Here is a 20,204-nt window from a genome sequence, read left to right as displayed (position 1 = left end):
CTTGTATTCAACTGTTTCTGGAGAAGAGCTGGAAAAGATGTGGAAGGTAAAGGCAACTGTGGTTCCAGAAGTAATCAATGACCACCGCCCTGTTGCCCTCACATCAGTTGTGATAAAGTGCTTTGAAAAGCTAGTCAGAGACTTCATCACATCTTCACTGCCAGCCTCCATGGACCAACTGCAGTTTGCATACCGCCACAACCGCTCCACTGATGATGCAATTGCACATCTGCTCCACACCACACTGACCCACCTGGACAAAGGGAGGGGTAATTATGTTAAAATGCTGTTTGTCGACTACAGTTCAGCATTTAACACTATCATCCCCTCCCTACTCACTACTAAGTTGGAGGATCTAGGACTGCATACATCCCTGTGCGACTGGATTTCCGACTTCCTAACAGACAGACCACAATCAGTATGGGTGGGCAACTGTGCCTCATCCATTCTCACCCTCAGCACTGGAGCTCCTCAGGGTTGTGTCCTAAGCCCCCTGCTCTACTCACTGTACACCTACGACTGCACAGCCACTTCCAGCTCCACCATCATTGTCAAGTTTACTGACGACACCGTTGTCATGGGCCTGATCTCGGACAACAATGAGAGGCCCTACCTGGAGGAGATTAAGCACCTGGAAAACTGGTGCCAGGAAAATAATCTCCTCCTAAATGTCAGTAAGACAAAGGAGCTGATCGTGGATTGCAGCAAGAAGCAGGAGCGGCACTACCAACCTGTGAGGATCAGTGGAACCACGGTGGAGAGAGTAGATAGTTTCAGGTACCTTGGTGTTCACATCTCACAGGACCTGTCCTGGTCCCGCCATACCAACTCCCTGGCAAAGAAGGCTCGTCAGCGTCTTTACCACCTCAGATGCCTAAGAGACTTCAGACTGCTCTCCAAGGTACTGCGGAACTTCTATACCTGCACTATCGAGAGCATCCTCACGGGGAACATCACAGTCTGGTTTGGGAATAGCACCAAGCAGGACAGACAAGCACTCCAAAGGGTGGTGCATTCAGCAGAGCACATCACTCACACGGAACTTCCTGACCTGCAGATCATCTACTACAAGCGGTGCCAGACCAAGGCCAGGAGGATTGTGAAGGACCCCACCCATCCCAACAATAGGCTCTTCTCTCTGTTGAGGTCAGGGAAGCGCTTTCTCTCCCTGAAGACCAAGACAGAGAGACTGAAGAGGAGCTTCTTCCCACAGGCCATTCAGGCGCTGAATCAGGGAAACTGATAAACTGTGGGGACCACCACCACCATGTAACATAACTGTATATATATTCAATAACTATATATATATTCAATTACCACCATGTAACATAAAAACTGTAAATATGTCATTTTACAAAATGGATCTGTACATTGTGTACATTGTGTACATACATACATACACAACCATATACATTGTACATTGTGTATATAAACATAATATACATATATTGTACATACATTGTTAATATATTTTTGTACATATATAGAATATATATTCCTCTATGCACTCCTGTTTTCTTTTTCCTCAGTTTGGACAGAGCACTCTCAACCATTTCACTACGAGTTATACTGTGTATGACTATGTATGTGACAAATAAACCAAACTTGAACTTGAATCAGAGCACTAGGGGTTTTGATCCCCAAACTGGAAGAATGGCTCCAGCAGATCCCAAGAAGAGATCCGTCCAGAAGAGTGCAGTCCTGGGAACAGCACTACACAGGTAGAGGACCTGAGCTTGAAGGAAAAAAGAATGCCCAAAGGAGAGTTCAGAACTTTTACATATATATGAAGGGGGGAGGGAAGTAAACATTTTCAATGATTTCAGTGTAGTAGACAAAGTAGTTTCCAAACACACAGGACATTTTGGATAGAGGTCCTTCATCAGCTGTGTATGCTCATCAAGAGTGAGATAATGTGGTATGTGTAGTACTGTGGTACACAATCACAAAATCAGGAGCATAACATCAGGGTGGACATAAGCCAACATAACAAAGTGCTAAACTACCCTGGAAAACTCACTTCCCTAAACAAGAAGAAAAACAAAATGCAAGTACAGCATAACATCCCTAACTCAAAAGAAAACAGGCAAAAGAAACCTGCACCCAACTCTACAGCTCCAAAAAATATACATATAGCAATTGAATGTATCTTAATGCCCTACTAAAAGAACCTTCTACAAATATCAGGGTATTCGGTACAAGCTCATAAGGCTCTATTAATGAACCTACTACAAGACCTGTGTCTACCTTGACTGCATGGAGTCTACCGCTCAAGACTCCACGGAGCAATAGCACATTCTCAACATGCGTATTTAATCAGTAACTAATGAGATCATCGATCAAGCAGCTCTTGATCCATTTCGCCCGGTCACACGATGAACCAGCCACTTGTTACTTGGGCATCTCAAGAAGATCTCTGGTAGAAACTGCAGTGTACTGTAGTAAAAGATTGAGCCTAGAGATAGTAAAAATTGTACTGAAGTGCACAACGTTTCCAGAGAAATGGGCCATTTCAGATAGAGGTCTATCATCAGCACTTAAGCCTTAATAGCTTTGAGGAAAGGGTGGAGTTTTTGCAAGCCTTGGATTGTGAAGAGTTTTAGTGTACATAATAATGAGACTCTATAGGATTTTATCAAATGATGCTATTTAAACCAACATTTTCAGACTTAACTTCATTATCCAAATAAGTTATCTTTATACCTGGATGTGCTATACTCCATATAAATACTAGAGCTGTGTGGAACATGAAGAAGGAAGAAATAAACAGTTGGAGTATTGTGCATAAGGCTGAACTGCCATCTTCAGAGTCCTCCACTACTGATTCATGGTCTGCACTTTGTCTGGGTCACTCAAACACATTCAGAGACTTGCCCCAAAATCTCTTGTTGTTGTCTTGGATGTATGCTTTTGGTAAATGTCATTTTGAAAGCTGAACTGTTACCCCAGTCTTGGTGTGTGTGTGTGTGTGTGTGTGTGTGTGTGTGTGTGTGTGTGTGTGTGTGTGTGTGTGTGTGTGTGTGTGTGTGTGTGTGTGTGTGCGCTCTGGAGGTTTTCTTCAAGGATATGTTTGTATTTGATTGCATGCATCCATCCCTCCATTGTTACCAGTATTTCTGTCTCTGTTACAGATAAGCACCCCCATAGCATGATGTTGCCACCACCTTTTTTTCTTGGCTGATATTAGCAAAGTTGTGTTATGGAGTGCTGCATAGATTATTGTGCATCCAACAGGATCTCTCATCTTTGTACTGGACTTTTGGATCTCAGAATGATTGTTGGTTTATTTCTTACCTCTTTCTGACCAAAGCTCTTCTCACCTGGATGCCCAATTTGGGCACACGGCCACCTCTAGCTTGTGCCATGCTTCTTCAATTTAAACATTACTGAGGCCACAATGGCCCTGGGATCACTTGGATATTGTTTTATATCTTTGCCCTGATCAGTGCCTTGCCACAGTGTATGTTGTGGGCCATTATAGACCCAGGCATGTACCTCTCCAACCTATGTCCAATCAGTTCAAATCACAACATCTAGACTCCATCTGAATTCTACACACATCTCAATGATACTTAAAGCACACTATGCACCTAAGCACAATTTGGAGCACCACAGCAAACAGTCTGAAAACTTCTGTGAATAAGAGATTTCTGTGTAGATTTATATAGCACTTTGAATGCACAGCTGATGGAGGATATCTATATGAAATGTCCTGTTTTCAGACAAACCTTGTGTACTATACTGTAAATATCGATACACTTTTACAGTACTCCAAAGTTACTCCCTGGAATCGTCTCATAAACAAGTAAAATGACAGTGAACAAAATGAAAAATGAGTATGAAATCCTAATTTTTTAAGTAAACATGGGAAAGCACAAACGAAAAAACAATGGGGAATTTAGTTAAGATGGTTAATAAACTGATACTGGTTGCATAAACAAAACAAAATCTGCATTTTTTCACATGCAATGAGAATATTAGATATTAGATTTATACCTCTATCTTATATAATAGAAAATGGACAAAACATGGCTCATGTCAATATGAAAATGTTACGTTTTACACAACTAGACTTGCAGGTTTTGACAACAATGTAGGTAGAATTAAAGCTAATAAATAGGCCTGAGAAATCCTTTATGAGAAAAAATACATATTATTGATTAAATATTTGCTTTTGTGGTTTACCCTTATGCTCAAATGTTACTATTGCACTCAAAGAGGACTGAGACCTAGCGCATGTAAATGTAAGGCGTTATGACCAGTCTAGGTTGGCGTGTAACAGAGGGGATAGAGTGATGGATGGATAACTGGGAAGACTGTAATTGGACTGTAGCAAAGTATACAACATATATATGTTGAAGAGGACAGGAGTAGTAAACACACCACAATGACTTCGGTAAGGCCAATGCTGATAAGGGAAGACCAGCATACAAAAATAAAAAACCCACATTAATTGCACAAGGAGCAACTCCCTAACCTGCCTGAAAACAAAAGGGCAGTGAAACAAAAGACAGTCACTGACCTACCCTTTCCTGTCTGGCCATAAAAATATCAATAAACCAAACAGAACACAAACAGCAACCAACCTTACACCTGGTGTGATATGTACAATAAACATACAAAACATGGAAACAGCTAATCACAGAAAGATATAAAACTATATACACAGTCAAATATACAAAATGGGGCAAATATACTGGTCATAATAACTAGTAATAAAGATTAGGGTATGAAACAACAAAACAGTAAGCAAAACAAGGCAACATAAGTGAACTGTAGGCTGCCTGAATAGTATCAAATGTTGACAAAGGGTAGTTAATATCAAATTTATCTTTAAGTGTGATGTTATTTGATGCCACAGATATCAGATATTTTATTTGAGCCTTAGTATATGTGAAATTTCATTTTCTGCAAATATATCAACTCATATACACCAGATATACCAGGACATCTACAACTATTTGATCAGGCCCTGTAGGGTGCCTGAGGTTAATTTAAAATTTCATGTTTCCCTGGACATGAAACCATGCAAGTTCAAACCACTAGGTCATCTTTAGTGGCAACAAAACAACAAAATGACTGTAAATAGTAATTTCATTGTTTAGGAGTCTTTTTCCAGATCTTAAGCTATCAATTTTCCTTACTTTCCTGGTTGTTGTTAATATTTGATATGTTTATGCAAAATCATCAATATTACAAAATAATAATTTACTTGGAGAACCTGTGAAAAATAGGACCTTTTGACTTTTTGAATATCTACACTTGAATATGACACTTTTGACTGATTGGTTTGCCTTTAAACTTTGTTTTACATTATTGTTTAAATGAGAAAACACCAGTCTCACACTTAAGAAAGACAACCTAACAAAAATAGCATGTAAGTAAATTTAATATGATCTCTTCATTAAATTGCTTTTTACTATGCCATTCAATTTACATATTCTCTTTAGGACTCCAGTAATTATCTTTCTAATACACATACATATTTTTAAATATCAAAAATATAAGTACAAACTTTAAAAATATAAAATAATAAGATATGATATGTATAATAAGATATGCAGAATAAGATATGCAGTTCTGTAACGCAACATCAAATTTTGTATGGACACATTCTATACTAGCGTTGCCATCTCCAGATCACAACAAACTACATGTCTACCTTAACAGGTCTAACACCCAAATGATTTGACATCATTATTTTAAACTTCATCCTTTCTAGTGTTACAGGGAGGTGTTTAACTCAATCTAATACAAACTCAGTACAGACAGGTTGTGCTGTTATTAAAAGCTAAGTAGCTAAGCTACTTATGTAAAGGATAATTGACATGAAACAGTAACCAACAGGGTAAAGTATAAAACGAGTCCATACGGTAGTCCCTAATTATTTTTAATACTGCCATTTAATTACTAGATTGCGTGTAGATTAAATAAATACAGCACAATTCCTGTAGCAGATAAAAAGGTTTGAAAGTCTGTTTTAGACTATTAAAATATTTTGCTATAGAACAATTCTGAGGTAATTTCGTGTTCTTGTTACCATTACAAATAACATTTTCCTTATCTTTAGCGCTGCGATTCTTACTATTCTGTTTTTATTTTTTTCTTAAATATATGGTTTCATGTTGCAGATGTGTGTAGCCCAAGCACGCTGCTAATCCAAGTATTTATTTGACCTACACAACAAAAACATTCCAGTGTAAAGCATTAATAAAAATAGACGTTTAACCGTGTTAGTAGACTGTGGCATCTGCGCAACGCTAATGCAGTAATCGTCTGGTCGGGCCGCGGACGGCGTGCGGGGGTAAATGTTATGACGCGTACACGGCGCTCTGGCATCGATTAAACACGTCTGTGGAGAAGTAGACAGGAACAAGATAGCCAGACGGACTCCGAACGAGTGTGATTTAAAACGCAAACAAAATAAAAACAGTTGAACTACGGCAACTTGCGCACCGTTGGCTAGATACGGGGAGAAGTACACTCGTGTCTCCGTGTAACTTATTTCGACAGACGACGGATCAAAAGGTATGTGTTGCATCGAAATATTTCTTCTGTCGTTGTGAGTGGGGCTTCGGCGGTGCTAGGGAGCCATTTTGCAACAGTTTATTTTTGCCCAGTTTGCTAAGTCGCTACCTAGCTAACTAGCGTCGTAGCAAAAACACATTTTGCCTCGAGGATTTTGGATAATTTGATACAGGTCCGCCGAAATGCTCAAGCATTCGTGGGAAGTAAATTACCGATTCGTTTATTTCAATTGAAAAGTATTTTATAGTCCGTGTTTTGCTGCATGGTGTATAATAATTAGCTGGCTAAGCTAACTAGGTAAGCTAAAACTACTCATTGAATGGCCTACAGTCAGATAACTACGTCGCGTTAGCTAATGCTAGCTGGGTAAGTTGGGATAACAATTTACTAAGACATTTTATCGCAATGGCAACGTCTCACGCAACATTTTGCATCATTTGCGTCTTTACTGACTTGGGAAGAGTGGCAAGCAATGCTAGTTTCAAGGTTAGCAGTTGTTGTTGGCCAAGACGACCAGTCAAGTAGCTGGCTCTGCTAGCTAGCCCGATAGCTAACTCTCCGACTAGTTGCCAGTAGTCAGCTCTTTAATTACTTTGCGTGTTAGCTAGCCAGATAGATAAACTACTCGCGTACTGTGAGCATAAACACCGTTATAATCGCATATGTTTACTATATAATATACGCATGTAAAGCACTAATATTTAAATTAAAGCCGTGTCAGGCGTTAGGTTAGCCAACAAGCTGATTAGTCACGTTAAGATGTTTCAGTGCTTAACGCGGGACGCTGAAGTTAACCAGATAGTGCTTTGCTACTTGGGTAGCTATATAGCTAGTAGGCCAAGTTTTCAGATGCAGGTTTATTTGTAATAGCCATCTAATGGGGTATAACAATATTTTTTTAAGTCACCAAATGAATCACGTTGTTTGTTTGTTCCGTTATCAGTTTCTGTAAACAGCGGCGCTGCACAGTCCCTGTTTATTAAGAGAGGCAGCATGGTTATGTAAGACTTGAAAAATCTGACTTAAAAAAAACTTTTTAAACGTATTTTGTCATGTTTGTAAAATCTTGTTTGCGGGTTTTTCGAGTCTCATTTTGTGGTATTAGAGAAGACCAGATTGCTGCCATTTATGAGCTAACGAAATGCAGTGAGAAGTTTTGGAATGGGACATGATTATGTACGTTAGCTAACAAGGGTATTCTCTAACTGTATTTTAAGAATTTTAGATTAAATAAAAATATACATAAATGTCTGTCTATTGTTTCACAGAGTTGGTCTGCAGTTGAACAGAAGAAATCTACAGGAAGGAACTGCTGATTTTTGGATATTTTTTCATTGCACACATTTTATTGGAAAAGGCATACCCTCTTCAAGAAACAATTGAACCTGTGCTCATTTTATTGTGATTATTCAAAACTTTCAAGAGCTCATTTAAAACTTTTGGATTTGCGTAATTGAACTGCTGGTAATAGACCAATGCACAGTGTGCTCTATTTAACAATATGTCTGTATAAAAGCTGTGGGCTCTGGTGTCAGGTTGCTAATTTGTTAAAACCTGTTCTGAATTTATGAGCTGGAAAATCTACAGAGTTGTTAAAGATCAGTTAATACTTCCTTTCAAGTACTCTGATAGCCTAACGTAATATTGGACTACAGGTTTACCATGAGGTGCAAAAATTAAAGATGATGTCAAGTTATTCCTTTATTCTACTATCTTCAGATTTTGTCCAAAGTATGTGCTGTTGAAGGTGAAAGAAATGCCCATGACTCCATAACACCAGGCACCTTCAGCTATTGTGATGTGACGGATCAGCCCCCCTTCTTTTGCTTTGACCTTGCACCCTCAACTGTTTTCATGAGGTGAACATACTTGGTTCGTGACTCTCTGCAACACAGTGTTGTGTGGTACAGCCCCACCCTCTTTTCTTCTTTTCCTGTGTGCATCTTCAGCTTACAATGAGTTTGTAAAAGGAGATTCTGAGCTTCAGAGCTCGAGCACAACGTGCTGCTTCCACAGCCTTCCAGATAAAGAGACTGGTCCAAAACTCTGTTCTTCTTCCATGGACACAAATCAAAATATTTTGTCTGCCTGAATGCACTCTGTTGCCATCCATTGGATTAAGTGTGTCCTGTAGCTTCAGTCGGCATCACTGATCAGCCACATCTTGCGTTCCACATCGTGTTCTTCCACTACAATTTACCAATCCTGTTAATCAAAGGTACCAGGCCCTCCTGCTGGACCACTACAGCACCCTTTAATAGAACGTTGCATCCAGACACAAAAACGAGGTCTTTCGACAACCTTCACACTCACAGCACCATCCTGGAGACTGGAATTTGTCTGTGGCAGGCTTCTGTTGTCTTGTGGCTGTGGTTTGGTTACACAGCAAACGCTGTGTGAGTGGATTGGTTGGACCAAGTGCACCAACAGAGCCAAGGACAGGGCCACTGGACTACAGAGCTCAGGACTCTGGGGTAAAGAACTACTGTCTCCTCATAACATGAGTGGCTTGGGTTATGCATTGTTTGTGCTTTGTTGTAGACTTCTTGGCCTATTTTGCATCCTTTATTGCTTTATCATGTTTAGATTGAAACTCAATTTTATTAATAATGTATATTCCTTAAGTTTAAACTTCAAACTGATTTTAGCTAATTCATAATGATTATAGCTATTTCAGATACATTGTAATTGTAAGGGACAAACTTGGCATTTTAGACTTAATATTTTTTACTTGTTAGAAAATCTGCCATGTATTGTTTTACCTTACACTTATTCTGTTAGCTTGCAGCCTGAGCAGTAGCATTTCCTGCCAGCTTGATTAAGAGGAATGCACATTTGGACAAATGAGCTATTTTATCAGATAAAGAGAACATGTCCTCTGGTTTTGCCAGTTCAGGCCATGAGGTTTGATGCCTCGATCCACTGACGGGAGACACTGGACCTAAATGGCGCAGCATGACTTTGTTCCTGCCTGGCTTAACTTCTCCACGCCACAGCCTGCCAAGGTAAGATACCATATACTACTTTCCTAGTGTTGAATACAACACTTTGTTCACTGTAAATTTATCTTGTATTCGGAGTGACGTTCATTTTCGCCCCTCTAAATCATTGTGACTTATTCATAATTGAGGTCAGCTTTTTTGTAAAAAGCAAACAAACACAAACCCTGCAAGAACATATTAATTCTGAAAATGTAGGTAATTATCAATACACTGGAATAAATCAGAGAGAAATAATAGCAGATCCTTCAGCATAGTTTTGGCTCACCAGGAAACTACACAGATTATGTATGCAATATTGTCATGGAAGAAAGGACAAATGCTTTAATACTTTTTTTAAACTGAGTATTCGTGTCTGGGGTGAAACGCATGCATTGGTATTATTTGTCTTTAGCCCCAGCACCCCACCCCCATTGTTTTGAAGATGCAAAAGTTGGTTGCACCAAATACTCAGCATGGTCAGAAAGACCATGTGTCCTTGTTCTGTGTGTTCATGCTCTTTGATTTTTGCCTCAGTCCCCTGCAGCCCCCCTTGAGAAGCATGGAGAGCACTTTCCCCGTGGAGATGGCCGGCCGGGAGTGAACCGCCGCAGGCACAACTCCTCTGATGGTTTCTTCAACAACGATCCACTTAAAGCTCCTGGAGGTAAAAACATATGCGCAAACTTCCCATTCCCAGTCAGCTAAAGGACATTCCACTGTGGGTTCATTTAAGAGTGACCATATCTCTCTATCTTACTCCCTCCCTATAGGTGATGGGTGGCTCCAGCCATCTTTGCTCAGGCATGACTCTGTGGACTCTGGTGTAGCTAAGGGCAGCCAAGGTGGCTTGGGTAGTGGGCATGGGTGGAAGGAGACCCCCAGCTGGCATGGGACCCCACGGGGCCAGGAGGGCCCTCACCATCACCATGGCCGCCATCCCAAGCGAGGTGGGGGTGACAGGGACAGGCAGGGGGGCCATCGGCAGCGCAACGGCAATTTCCGCAAGGGTGGCCCTTTCCAGGACCGTTACTCGGATGAGGAGCGTAATGATGACAAGCTTAAGTTTGTGGAAGAGGATTTTGTGAGTGTATTTTGGCAGCTTTGTTTTTTTTTAATTCTTGGGTAAGGTTTGTGTAATATTAGTATGTGGCTTGAAATTATAGTAACAAAATCATGTCATCCTAATGGTCACTGTATCCAGGTTTCTTGTTTTGTTCAGTGGTATTTACTTGTTTTCTCTGTGTAAAATGCAGCCTTCACTGAATCCAGAGACGACTGGAAAGCCAGTGAGTCAAGCTCGTGCTGTGGGAACTCCAGCAGGCGTGTGGGGTAAGGAAACATGTCCAGTCGCAGAAGTTAATGTTTTCTCTGTTTTTTAAAAACAGTAGCGCAGTGTTGTGTGAAACAAGATTTTATGATTACAGTACACTTGTCCACACTGTACATGTTGAAAATGTCTGGGGTACAGCCACCATAGGCAATTCTAGTTTTTCTCCACCCCACAGAGAATCCGCCCAGCGCTAAGCAGGCTGTGTCTAAGATGCTGGTCATTAAGAAAGTGTCTAAGGAGGACCCCAGTGCTGCATTCTCTGCTGGTTTTGCCAGTGCTGGTCCCCTGCCTGCCAATGGCTCCAAAGTCCCCATCACTGGCCCCAGTGTCTATAAGAACTTGGTTCCCAAAACTGCTACCGCCCCAACTAAGGTACTATACTTGAGGGGAGAGGGCTCTGAGGCAACATGGTGACAGTTTAGTTTTAATATCTTGTGTAGCTGCATATGCGCCTTGTTCCTATAATCTTTATGAAATTAGGAGTCTCGCTAGGTTGTTGGTGTATTTATTGACTTATTAGATTTTATTTGTAATTGTTGGATTAAGAGGACCCTCCCCTGTTTTTTGCAGACTGGCCCATGGAAACCAAATGGAAGGGAAAGTAAAGTGGGTTTACATTTCTCTGGTCGGGATTCAGCTTTTACCAGCCCTGTTTCTGTGACCAAACCTCTGACACCTGTCAACGCACCAACCCATGGCACTCCTAAAGAGGTGAGGAGGATTCTATACTACACAGCCATTTATCTAAAAAAAAATGGTGCTGCATTCCTACTACCTCAATGTTTTGTTACCCATAGACTGTTTTAGGGGACATGAGTGATTCTGCTTATAAGCATCACCCCTGCCCCCACCCCACCCTCCTGTTCACCCTGGTGCTCTCTCGCTTATAGACCCCCTCCAGTGCCACCCCTCCCATAGACATCACCCGCCTGAAGCAGATGCGTCGCAGCACGGACCGTAAGAGCGAATTCCTGCGTGGGCTCAAGGACGAGAGGAACGGAGAAGTGAGTGGCTGCCACAGTCCTGGAGCTCCAACAGAGGTGAGGTCTTCTCTGGCCCGATGCATGCTACAGTTGGCATTGTTAACCATCAAATTTGTATTTACTAGAGTTGTATCACTTTAACTTCCCATATCAATGGGAATACAAATTATTATATATTTTATATATAGCTTTTTGGTTTTTTAAACAGCTGTGCATGTTTGTTTGTTTTTTTAAGGGAGAGGCCAGTACTCCCGAGCCAAAAGAATATGGAGAAGGCCATGAGAATGGCATGTCTCACTCTCTCAGTGACTCTGATACTGAGCATCTGTCCAGTTCCCTGGAGGCTGAGCACAGGTTAGAGACCATACACATACAAAGTACCTTGCCAGCAGTCATTACTTTATGATGAGTGAATGCATCCAGCCATGAACACTGACACTTCATAATCTCCTCCATGCAATCCATGCATTGCTCCTCATAGGCTGCTTAAAGCAATGGGCTGGCAAGAGTACCCAGAGAATGATGACAACTTCCAGCCCCTCACGGAGGATGAGCTCAAAGAGTTTCAAGCTAAGACTGAGCAGGTACTCTCATGTAGCCTTATACACATGTAGTGTGTGTGTTAAATAGAAGTGTAGTGAAAATGGAGATGCTGTGCACACTGTGTAAATGCTTGTTTGTGTGTGCATGGCTCAGCTGAAGAAGAACAGGCTGGGCCATAACGGTGTGCTGCCGAAGTCTCGCGGCGTGGCCCTGCTAGCTTGGAGGAACACCCCCAATCCTGGCCTGGAAGAAGGCTCGGAGTCCGAGACGAGCAGTAGCAGCCAGACCTCCGACGACGAAGATACCTAATGTGGCTTTAAAACTCCTCTGTCTTCTTCCTTCGCTCATGTTCCCTCTCACTCTCTTGCGCTCTGTATTTTTCTCTGTTCTGCCACACCTTTTATTTTCAGTGAAAAGAAGAAAATGAGTGAAAATATTGTTTCATGGACAAGGGACATCATCCATATCCCAGAGAGAGAGAGAGGAAGAGAGAGAGAGAGAGAGAAAGAGAGAACAATGAGTTGACACCTCATGGGCAGTTTTTCTTTTTCTCTCCTGTTCTCTCATGTTTTGTCATTTATCCTGAACTAGAAATGTCTATGAAAGCCTCACGCATACCCTCCCACCAGATTTGTTTTGTTTTTGCTTGGGGAAAAAAAGACTAACTCATAATAACACCAATTATAACCGTGATTTAACGTGAAATATGACTTCATCTGAATGTTCTATAAAATGGCTTTGACACCTATCTCAAATATTTTTCCTTTTTGCGAAAACAATTCGTAGCATTAGTTTGAAGATGAAACAATCATTGTGAGCCACTGACAGCAGCATTGCTCCCAGTCCCTCATAGAAATGAACTCAAGCCAGTCCTCTACTTCACGCAAGCACTAAAACACAATTCGGCAGCTAAGATATGACGACTTCTCTGATGTTGGTCTCAAACTGTACCGCTTCCACTGTCCACCTTTAGGCTTTTTTGAACAAGCATGTCACTGCAAGTGTGTAAGAGTGACGAGTTGGATTTGATATGTAGCCCAGCTGAGGGTATGTCATTATCTAGCATTTAAAATAAAGGTAAAATTCACAGTGAAGGGGCTAATGAGATTGGAGAAGTTAATCGTGAAAAAGCAATAGAAGTTCACTGGCTTTTTTTTTTTTTTTTTTTTCCTCTTCTGGGTAAACATCCCATCAAACAATTTTGGTTTTGTTTTTATCCCTTTGTGTCTCAGTGCAATGCAATTTAATGAAGACAAAATGACATTATCTACTATACCAACCAATTGTTTTTTTGTGTGTTTCTGTAGTCAGGTGGTTCTTGTTTTAGAAGAAATCAAGTCATGCTGTTTTCCCAGTGAACCCTCCTCAAACATCCCCCCCCACCCCCCAAAAAACAGTTTTCTTCAAGCTCAAGGGTTGTAGGATGTAGCCATTAAAGGCCATCAAAGACAAAGAAGTATCCGTGTTTGCTATTGCACAAGTAATCTATAAAATGATCAGAGGCTTGTTAAGCACGTTCAGTGTTTGCAGTTTCCAAACGTAATGAATATTTGATTGGCTCATTGGAAAAGAGAATTTAGTCTGGAGAATGAAGTTGTTGGGTTTTTTTCTTTGGTTCTGATGTTTCTCTGCAAACAGGATTTCTGTTGACAATTTTGTTCATGACAAACCTAGATGTACTATTCTATCTGAACCTGAGCAGTAGAAGCCCATCTGCTAAGGTTCTGAATTTCATGAGGGACTGCTGGTGGAAATTATGCATCTCCATTTTTTTTTTGTACCTTGTTTTCGCTGATGGGGTATAAAAAGGCTTTATTACAGATTTAATTATTTTTTTTTTTTTTTTTAATTTTGGTACAGCTGTAAAAAAATCCCACATAGTTTTTTTTTTTTTTTTTTTTTTTTTTTTTTTTTTCTCCATTTGCGTTATGTTGTTCCTGCAGCCTTGATATTCAGGGTGGATTGTAAAAAATATAAGAATAAAAATTGTGAGTTTTGGAAGATTGAGATTATTTTGTTAACATTATTTACAGATTTGCAGATAATAAGGTGTCATGTATGGGTTTATCTGTATGAGACAAAGCAAACAGAAACTACTGCATCTTGGAGAAAAAAAGAAGAAAAAAATTGTAATAAATATTTTGCACCAGTTTGCCAAACATGTCTACCATTTCGTTTTCTGCCCAAGTATTTACAAGCAAGCATTAATTGGACCACAAAATAAAATGTGTTCAAAATGGACCAAAGAAGTCCAGTTGGATGTAAGAAACGAACAAAATACATAATGCGGTCTTGCCAGGTAATTTGTGTTCGTGAAAGCCGTATGTGAAATATACATGCTGCCCTGACCCCACCCTCCTTTTTATCAGTGTTTTTGTTGAGGTAATTGACATGGTGACTGTAACCAATAAACAAGACCTCAACAGTCATCAAAAGGAAAAAAACTGCTGATGCAGACACATTGAGGGCTGATCCAAACATCTGATCAGTACTGTGAATCAGTATTGCAACTAAATTGGCTTCACTTCATAGTGGAAGTTGATCATTGACTGTGACTTTAAGATGGAACACTCAGGAGAGTTATGTTGCCGTGATTGCAACATGGAATTTAACTCTGCAAGTCTTTTGGATAAACATAAGGCCAGGTTTTGCACTGGAAGCATCTTAGGAGACCCAATGGCATTCCGAAAAATTCAAGTGGAAATCACTAAGCCAGAGAAAACTGCTTTGGGATTCCCTTCCAGAAAGACACAGACACCTGATTTAATTTGTGTAAGTGAAAATACACGATAATATCTCGGTGACGTTCGCCTTGTTTGTTGTCCATCATATGGTGAAACTGTGTAATTAAGATGGTGAAATCTTAATTTTCGTTTTCCATTCTGATCTGGCGTCCTGTTTTAGATACAGATAGATTATGTGTTCATCAGGTTGCGCGTTTAAAAAGCTTTGAAATGGAAAGTTGTGGAACAGGAGTGTGACTTGAGAGTGTCTGTACCACTGAGCAGCTGAGAGAACAGAGGAAGAAGCTGGTGAGGCAGAGGGACAGTCCGGAGAGTCACCCCCAGCGCAGCACAGCTGAGGGCCTGCCTCTGAGCCAGCTCACTGAGGAGGTGGGGCCACATTCAGTGATTTCAACATGAATGGCAAACTATTCCGCAAAATCCACCTTCCAAACACATACAAATTCTGTGGGAATTCCGATGCCAACTGAACAAGGTCGAGCGTATCCAGTATAGGAAAATAGGGCTACCAAACCTTACTACTAAAGTTAAATGTTGAATTGGAGCCCACAGTGTCTATTATAAATCCTACGTTTCAGTTTTACAAGCTGAGGATGTCCGTTGAAGAGAACGAGCTCAGAAGGCAAACGCAGGTCAGAGTTATTGTGTTACTCATTCGGAAGGTGTGAAATCTCAGAGAAAATTCAAATGCTGTACTTCTAGTGTTTTACTTGTAATGTGATATATGTAGTGAAGCAGAACATTTCCCATTTTTTTCCCCTTTAAAAATCAGTTAAAAGATAATAGTAAAGAATAGTGTGTGACTACGTTATATCGGTCTCAAAGGGCCTGGGTCCAGGCAGCCAGTGTCTTAATAAAGAGAGGCTTCAGGAAGTGTCTGAGCACCATGGGCAAAAGCTGGCTGAGATTAAAGCATACACCCACCACCTGGAGCGGCAGAGAGAAGGTGAATCTTTATTATCTTCACAAATCACACACACACAGATATTCATGCTAAAGCAAGTCTGTTCGATTATGACACATAAACATACAGGACAAAGTGGAGATGTATGTTTATAAATCAATGTTCCCAAATTAGCTATTGAAAATTCAGATGAGTTTTTATTTTAACAGAGCTGCATTTGAATTTCAGCATGCACTATCAAATAGTTTAAAATTGTGTGTAAATAACTGCATGTGTGCTGTCAGATATTGAGCAGCATCTCATGGGCTTTTCCGGGAAGGGTAGCATGAATTATCCGGAGAAGGTTCTTCAGGACCTCAAAAAACAGGAGCTGAGGAATGAGGAGTTTCTTTGCCAGCTCAGCACTCAGCTCAACCGCCTGTGGGGGTGAGAGACAGACAAACACACACACACACACACTCACTCATGTTCTCAGCTACAATAGATTTGTGTCTTTGGCTAAGGGAGTGAGGAACTGCGTTATCTGTCCCATAGCGCATTTTCATAGCAATGTCTGAACTGTGATGTGTTTTAGGATGAAAGAAGGGCATGCTCACTCAGAGCTTCTCAAGGACAAGAAGACACAACATTTCAGCTTTGAGCCGATGTTCTCTGTGGATGGCCTGGTCTCCACACAGATAAGGTTTGCTCATCCCACTGAAGCTGAAAGCAACTGAGGTTAAATCCCACAGAAGCATAAGCCAAGGGCACCCCTGAATATGAAAGTTTGGTCTCATATATAGACCATAAAGCATCTTACCTGATGTTATTTACATAAGGGACTGAATCCAGTTCAGCAACTCACTTTCTTGCTAAAAAATTAGGAAAGGCAATTATACGCCTTATTCCTCAGAAGAGCATGCTTCTTGTCTGACAGATCTTTGCGGCTAGCATACGTGCAGGCTGGAGGTGCTGATCCAGAGGTTTTGGCCCACATGCATGACCTTCAGGCTGAAGCCTATGTTCTGGAGCAGGTCACACCTAGAGCTGAGCACAAGTCAGGGAAAAAACGTGAGTGGAACAGTGTCTGTTGCTCTGATAGGCAATTCTCTTAGAACACCGGGACCAGCCTGTTGTCCTTCTGTCCTTTACTCAGGCAAATCGACCTATCGTCGGACCAGGGAGTCGGATATTTGGGTGGTGGAGCGAGAGAACCAGAAGCTAGAGGAAGAGATTCTCAGAATGCAACTAGCAAGGGAGAGACGTAGAGGGAATGAAGGTAGACCCTGTGAACTAAAAAGCTTTTTTGACTGGGTAGTGAAGTTGCCGATATAGCATAATTATACACCCAGGGCAGTTATTTAGTTTCTGTGCTCTGTGGTCATGTTGTGGACAATGCCAATCAAATATTATTGAATAAGTAGTTGGCTATCTATTGGCTAATGCTGTCTCACTGCAGCTGGTTCAGAAAGCCATCCGATCCAGAGGCGCCACATCGACGAGATAGCCAGCCTACAGGCAGAGGTCTTCAGCCTGAGGAGGGAAGTGGACAGAGGCAGGGAGGGTCAAGCTCTGGTCCCTCTGCCTACCTTTTCTGGACGCCATCTAGCCCAGATAAAGCCAACTGTGAGTGTACTCTACAAAAACCATAATTACTTATGATCGCTTAAGTATAACAATATTTTCCATGTTTGATCTGTAGATACTAAAGAAAGTAATATCTGCAAAGATACTGTATGCTTTAGATTTCAGCTTTTTTATAGCCCAGTATAGTCAATAAATTGACCACCAATATTTCAGGATTATAGCTCCAAGCAGCATTCACTGATGGGTATGCATGTGCTGGACCCTAAGGAGACCCTTGGTCCTGCCCCTTATGATTCTACGTGAGTCAGATTCTTTTTCATGGTATAGTTGCATCTCCTTTATCTCTTAATAAACCGTATTATTGATATTTAATCACAATTACCACAACACAAAAGTAATTATGATGTGTGTGTGTGTGTGTGTGTGTGTGTGTGTGTGTGTGTGTGTGTAGGGCTGGATTTATCATCTTCTATGACATAGTACTGGGTGTGGATGCTACTTTTAGAACACTTCGTCTGGTAGCCAGGCTGTACATTGGAGGGCAGGAGATGGAATGGCCCACTCGCATGCCCCCTGTCCAGTGTCATCCTGCTGGGGCTCTGACTGGTCCACTGAGCACTCATTCTGGAAACTATGCATTACTGGCTGTCAAACAGCCTGTGCTAAGGTCAATCCAAAGCTATTTCCAATGATATTGTTCAATTCTAGCTTGATTTCTATCTTCTGAAAAAATAACTTTAAGAAAAAAAACAACAACAAGGACTATATTTCCTTCCATGTGAATGGTGTGAGGTACAAATCTGCCTGCAGGATGCAACCATCTCCAGCCCTTTCTTTGGTGGTGGAAGTACAGGCTACCGGGGGTCTTGGATCATATAGTGAGAAGGAGAGCCAAGAGCCGGTGCCTCAAGGCTGGGCAAGGCTGCTGCTCTTTGATGAATACAATCAGTTTCAGAGTGGATTCTGGAGGGTTCCATTCCGCTGTCTGCCTGTAATGCCTTCCCTTGGCACAGACCAACTCAACCCTGTACCTCAGGTAAAAAAAAAAAAAGAAATCTTTCTGTTCAAGCAAAAATATTACCAGTGGGTTTCCAGCTGGTTTAAAGAGAAACAGGTGTGTTGTCTGTGTAGTTGTTTTTCTAATCAAAATAACTGCTTTCATTCTCCCTATGGTCAGCTGGGTGACATGGAAATTTGTCTTCGTGTAGTTAATGCTCGAGATGGAGATATTCAGTCTCTTGCCAAGATTGATCCTAACAATACAGGCCATTACAAGCACCCACCAGAGGTAATGCACTCATTTATTAGCTCGTTTCTTTCATGCTCCTGTTGACTTTTAAATTAGAGCTTGTATTGGAGTTTACAACTATGATCACAATGATTGTCGTTTTTTTTTCCATCATCATTATAGGAGGTTTCACAATCGGCGACAGTCTTGGCTGGCCAAACACATCTGATCACATTACAACATTCATCCAGCCCTTTTCTTTCATCACAACCACAAAATGATTGGTCGTCCTCAATGGAAGGAGAGTTTACACAGGCACGAGAATGAGGGAAAGACTCCATCCCAATCTGAACTGTCTTTTTGCATTTTTTCCCCCCCTTCAATTCTATAAAAATCTTAATGATCCATTTCATAATGCGGGTGGGCTTTCTCCTTCTCATCTCTGTTCAAGTTATAATCAGATTATATGATTTTAATCTTTTAAAAGATTTCTAAAATCTTTTTTCTTACATGCTCAGTTGGCCTGTATGTATACTAATAATTGACATTTTCTGCAATACAGTGATGAGGCTGATGACTTGTGTCAAATATTTGATTAAATCAATCAGTAGCTTGCCACTAGTTTTTCTGAGCTGAAAATGTTTAATTTTTTAATTTTACCATATATTTATTCTAATGTACAAAATGTGCAGTATCATTGAATATAATCTCATGCCAGATTTCATATGAAAGTCTGTTGCAATATTCTAAAAGTAGGGAGAAACAATGGATTCTAGTTTTCACTTTGAGTGGCTGTGCTTTGGTTATAGTGGCACACAAAGGGACCAAGGGAAACGGCTAGTAGAAAAGATACATAAGAGCCGTCAAGCTCCACAAAGGAACATAAAAGACTTGACTAGGCATTGCCAGAAAACTGAAGGAGTGGGTCAAAGAAAGCTTAGCTATAGATCATCTTTCTCCAAAGGGACATATACAGTGACTAAGTGAAAACAGGCCTTACCATTCAGGTGATGGCCATGACTCCTTGGGCCTTCAGGATTGCAGACTGATGCATATAGCAACTCAAATGGATGCTTGTTTTAGCATTAAACATTTAAGCTTTGAAGAGGTTAGCCTGAGTTTGCCAAATCCCATTTTAAAAAGGTGCTGCTCTGCAAGGTTTTACTACCCAAGACAAAACTGAATACATCTTAGACATATTTGGACTGTTCTCCATAGTTTTGAGGGGTCAAGAGGAGCAGTCTTTAGGTCAGGGAAGGAGGGGCGGCATGGCCCCTCATGGTGATGGATATTGGATTTGTTTTTCCAGAACAAAAATGGCCAAGACCCAACTGGGGTATTGTTTAGCTTTATTCCTGTATAAGCCTTGAACTTAAAACTGTAATTAAAAACATGAC

At 40.9% G+C, this 20,204-nt stretch overlaps 2 protein-coding genes across 3 annotated transcripts; both read left to right on the top strand.

The window, feature by feature from the left end:
* Window positions 1–6,336: 6,336 nt before the first annotated feature.
* Window positions 6,337–14,524, top strand: gpbp1l1 (GC-rich promoter binding protein 1-like 1). 2 transcript variants are annotated; one of them, XM_027024098.3, is made up of 12 exons: window positions 6,337–6,528; window positions 7,797–9,002; window positions 9,425–9,533; window positions 10,044–10,173; window positions 10,280–10,590; window positions 10,763–10,838; window positions 11,015–11,211; window positions 11,410–11,550; window positions 11,730–11,879; window positions 12,058–12,176; window positions 12,304–12,406; window positions 12,519–14,524. In XM_027024098.3, exons 3-12 carry the CDS (start codon window positions 9,474–9,476, stop codon window positions 12,672–12,674), a joined length of 1,443 nt encoding a protein of 480 aa, XP_026879899.1. In that variant the 5' UTR covers window positions 6,337–6,528; window positions 7,797–9,002; window positions 9,425–9,473; the 3' UTR covers window positions 12,675–14,524. The 2 variants fall into 2 exon arrangements, with proteins under 2 accessions (XP_026879899.1, XP_026879898.1); XM_027024097.3 differs by having other exon boundaries at window positions 9,420–9,533.
* A 259-nt stretch (window positions 14,525–14,783) lies between these two features.
* ccdc17 (coiled-coil domain containing 17) lies at window positions 14,784–20,199 on the top strand. Its single transcript, XM_081717731.1, has 14 exons — window positions 14,784–15,137; window positions 15,374–15,478; window positions 15,688–15,741; window positions 15,935–16,055; window positions 16,298–16,439; window positions 16,588–16,695; window positions 16,930–17,063; window positions 17,149–17,271; window positions 17,452–17,618; window positions 17,793–17,878; window positions 18,031–18,246; window positions 18,390–18,615; window positions 18,757–18,867; window positions 18,991–20,199. Exons 1-14 carry the CDS (start codon window positions 14,928–14,930, stop codon window positions 19,132–19,134), a joined length of 1,947 nt encoding a protein of 648 aa, XP_081573857.1. The 5' UTR covers window positions 14,784–14,927; the 3' UTR covers window positions 19,135–20,199.
* Window positions 20,200–20,204: the final 5 nt, after the last annotated feature.

The sequence above is a fragment of the Electrophorus electricus genome, chromosome 7 (genome assembly GCF_041902795.1).
Source record: "Electrophorus electricus isolate QZ-2024a chromosome 7, ASM4190279v1, whole genome shotgun sequence".
In the NCBI taxonomy this organism is placed as follows: domain Eukaryota; kingdom Metazoa; phylum Chordata; class Actinopteri; order Gymnotiformes; family Gymnotidae; genus Electrophorus; species Electrophorus electricus.
The sequence above is the reverse complement of the archived record's forward strand: the minus strand, read 5'-3'. Positions and strand labels throughout refer to the sequence as shown.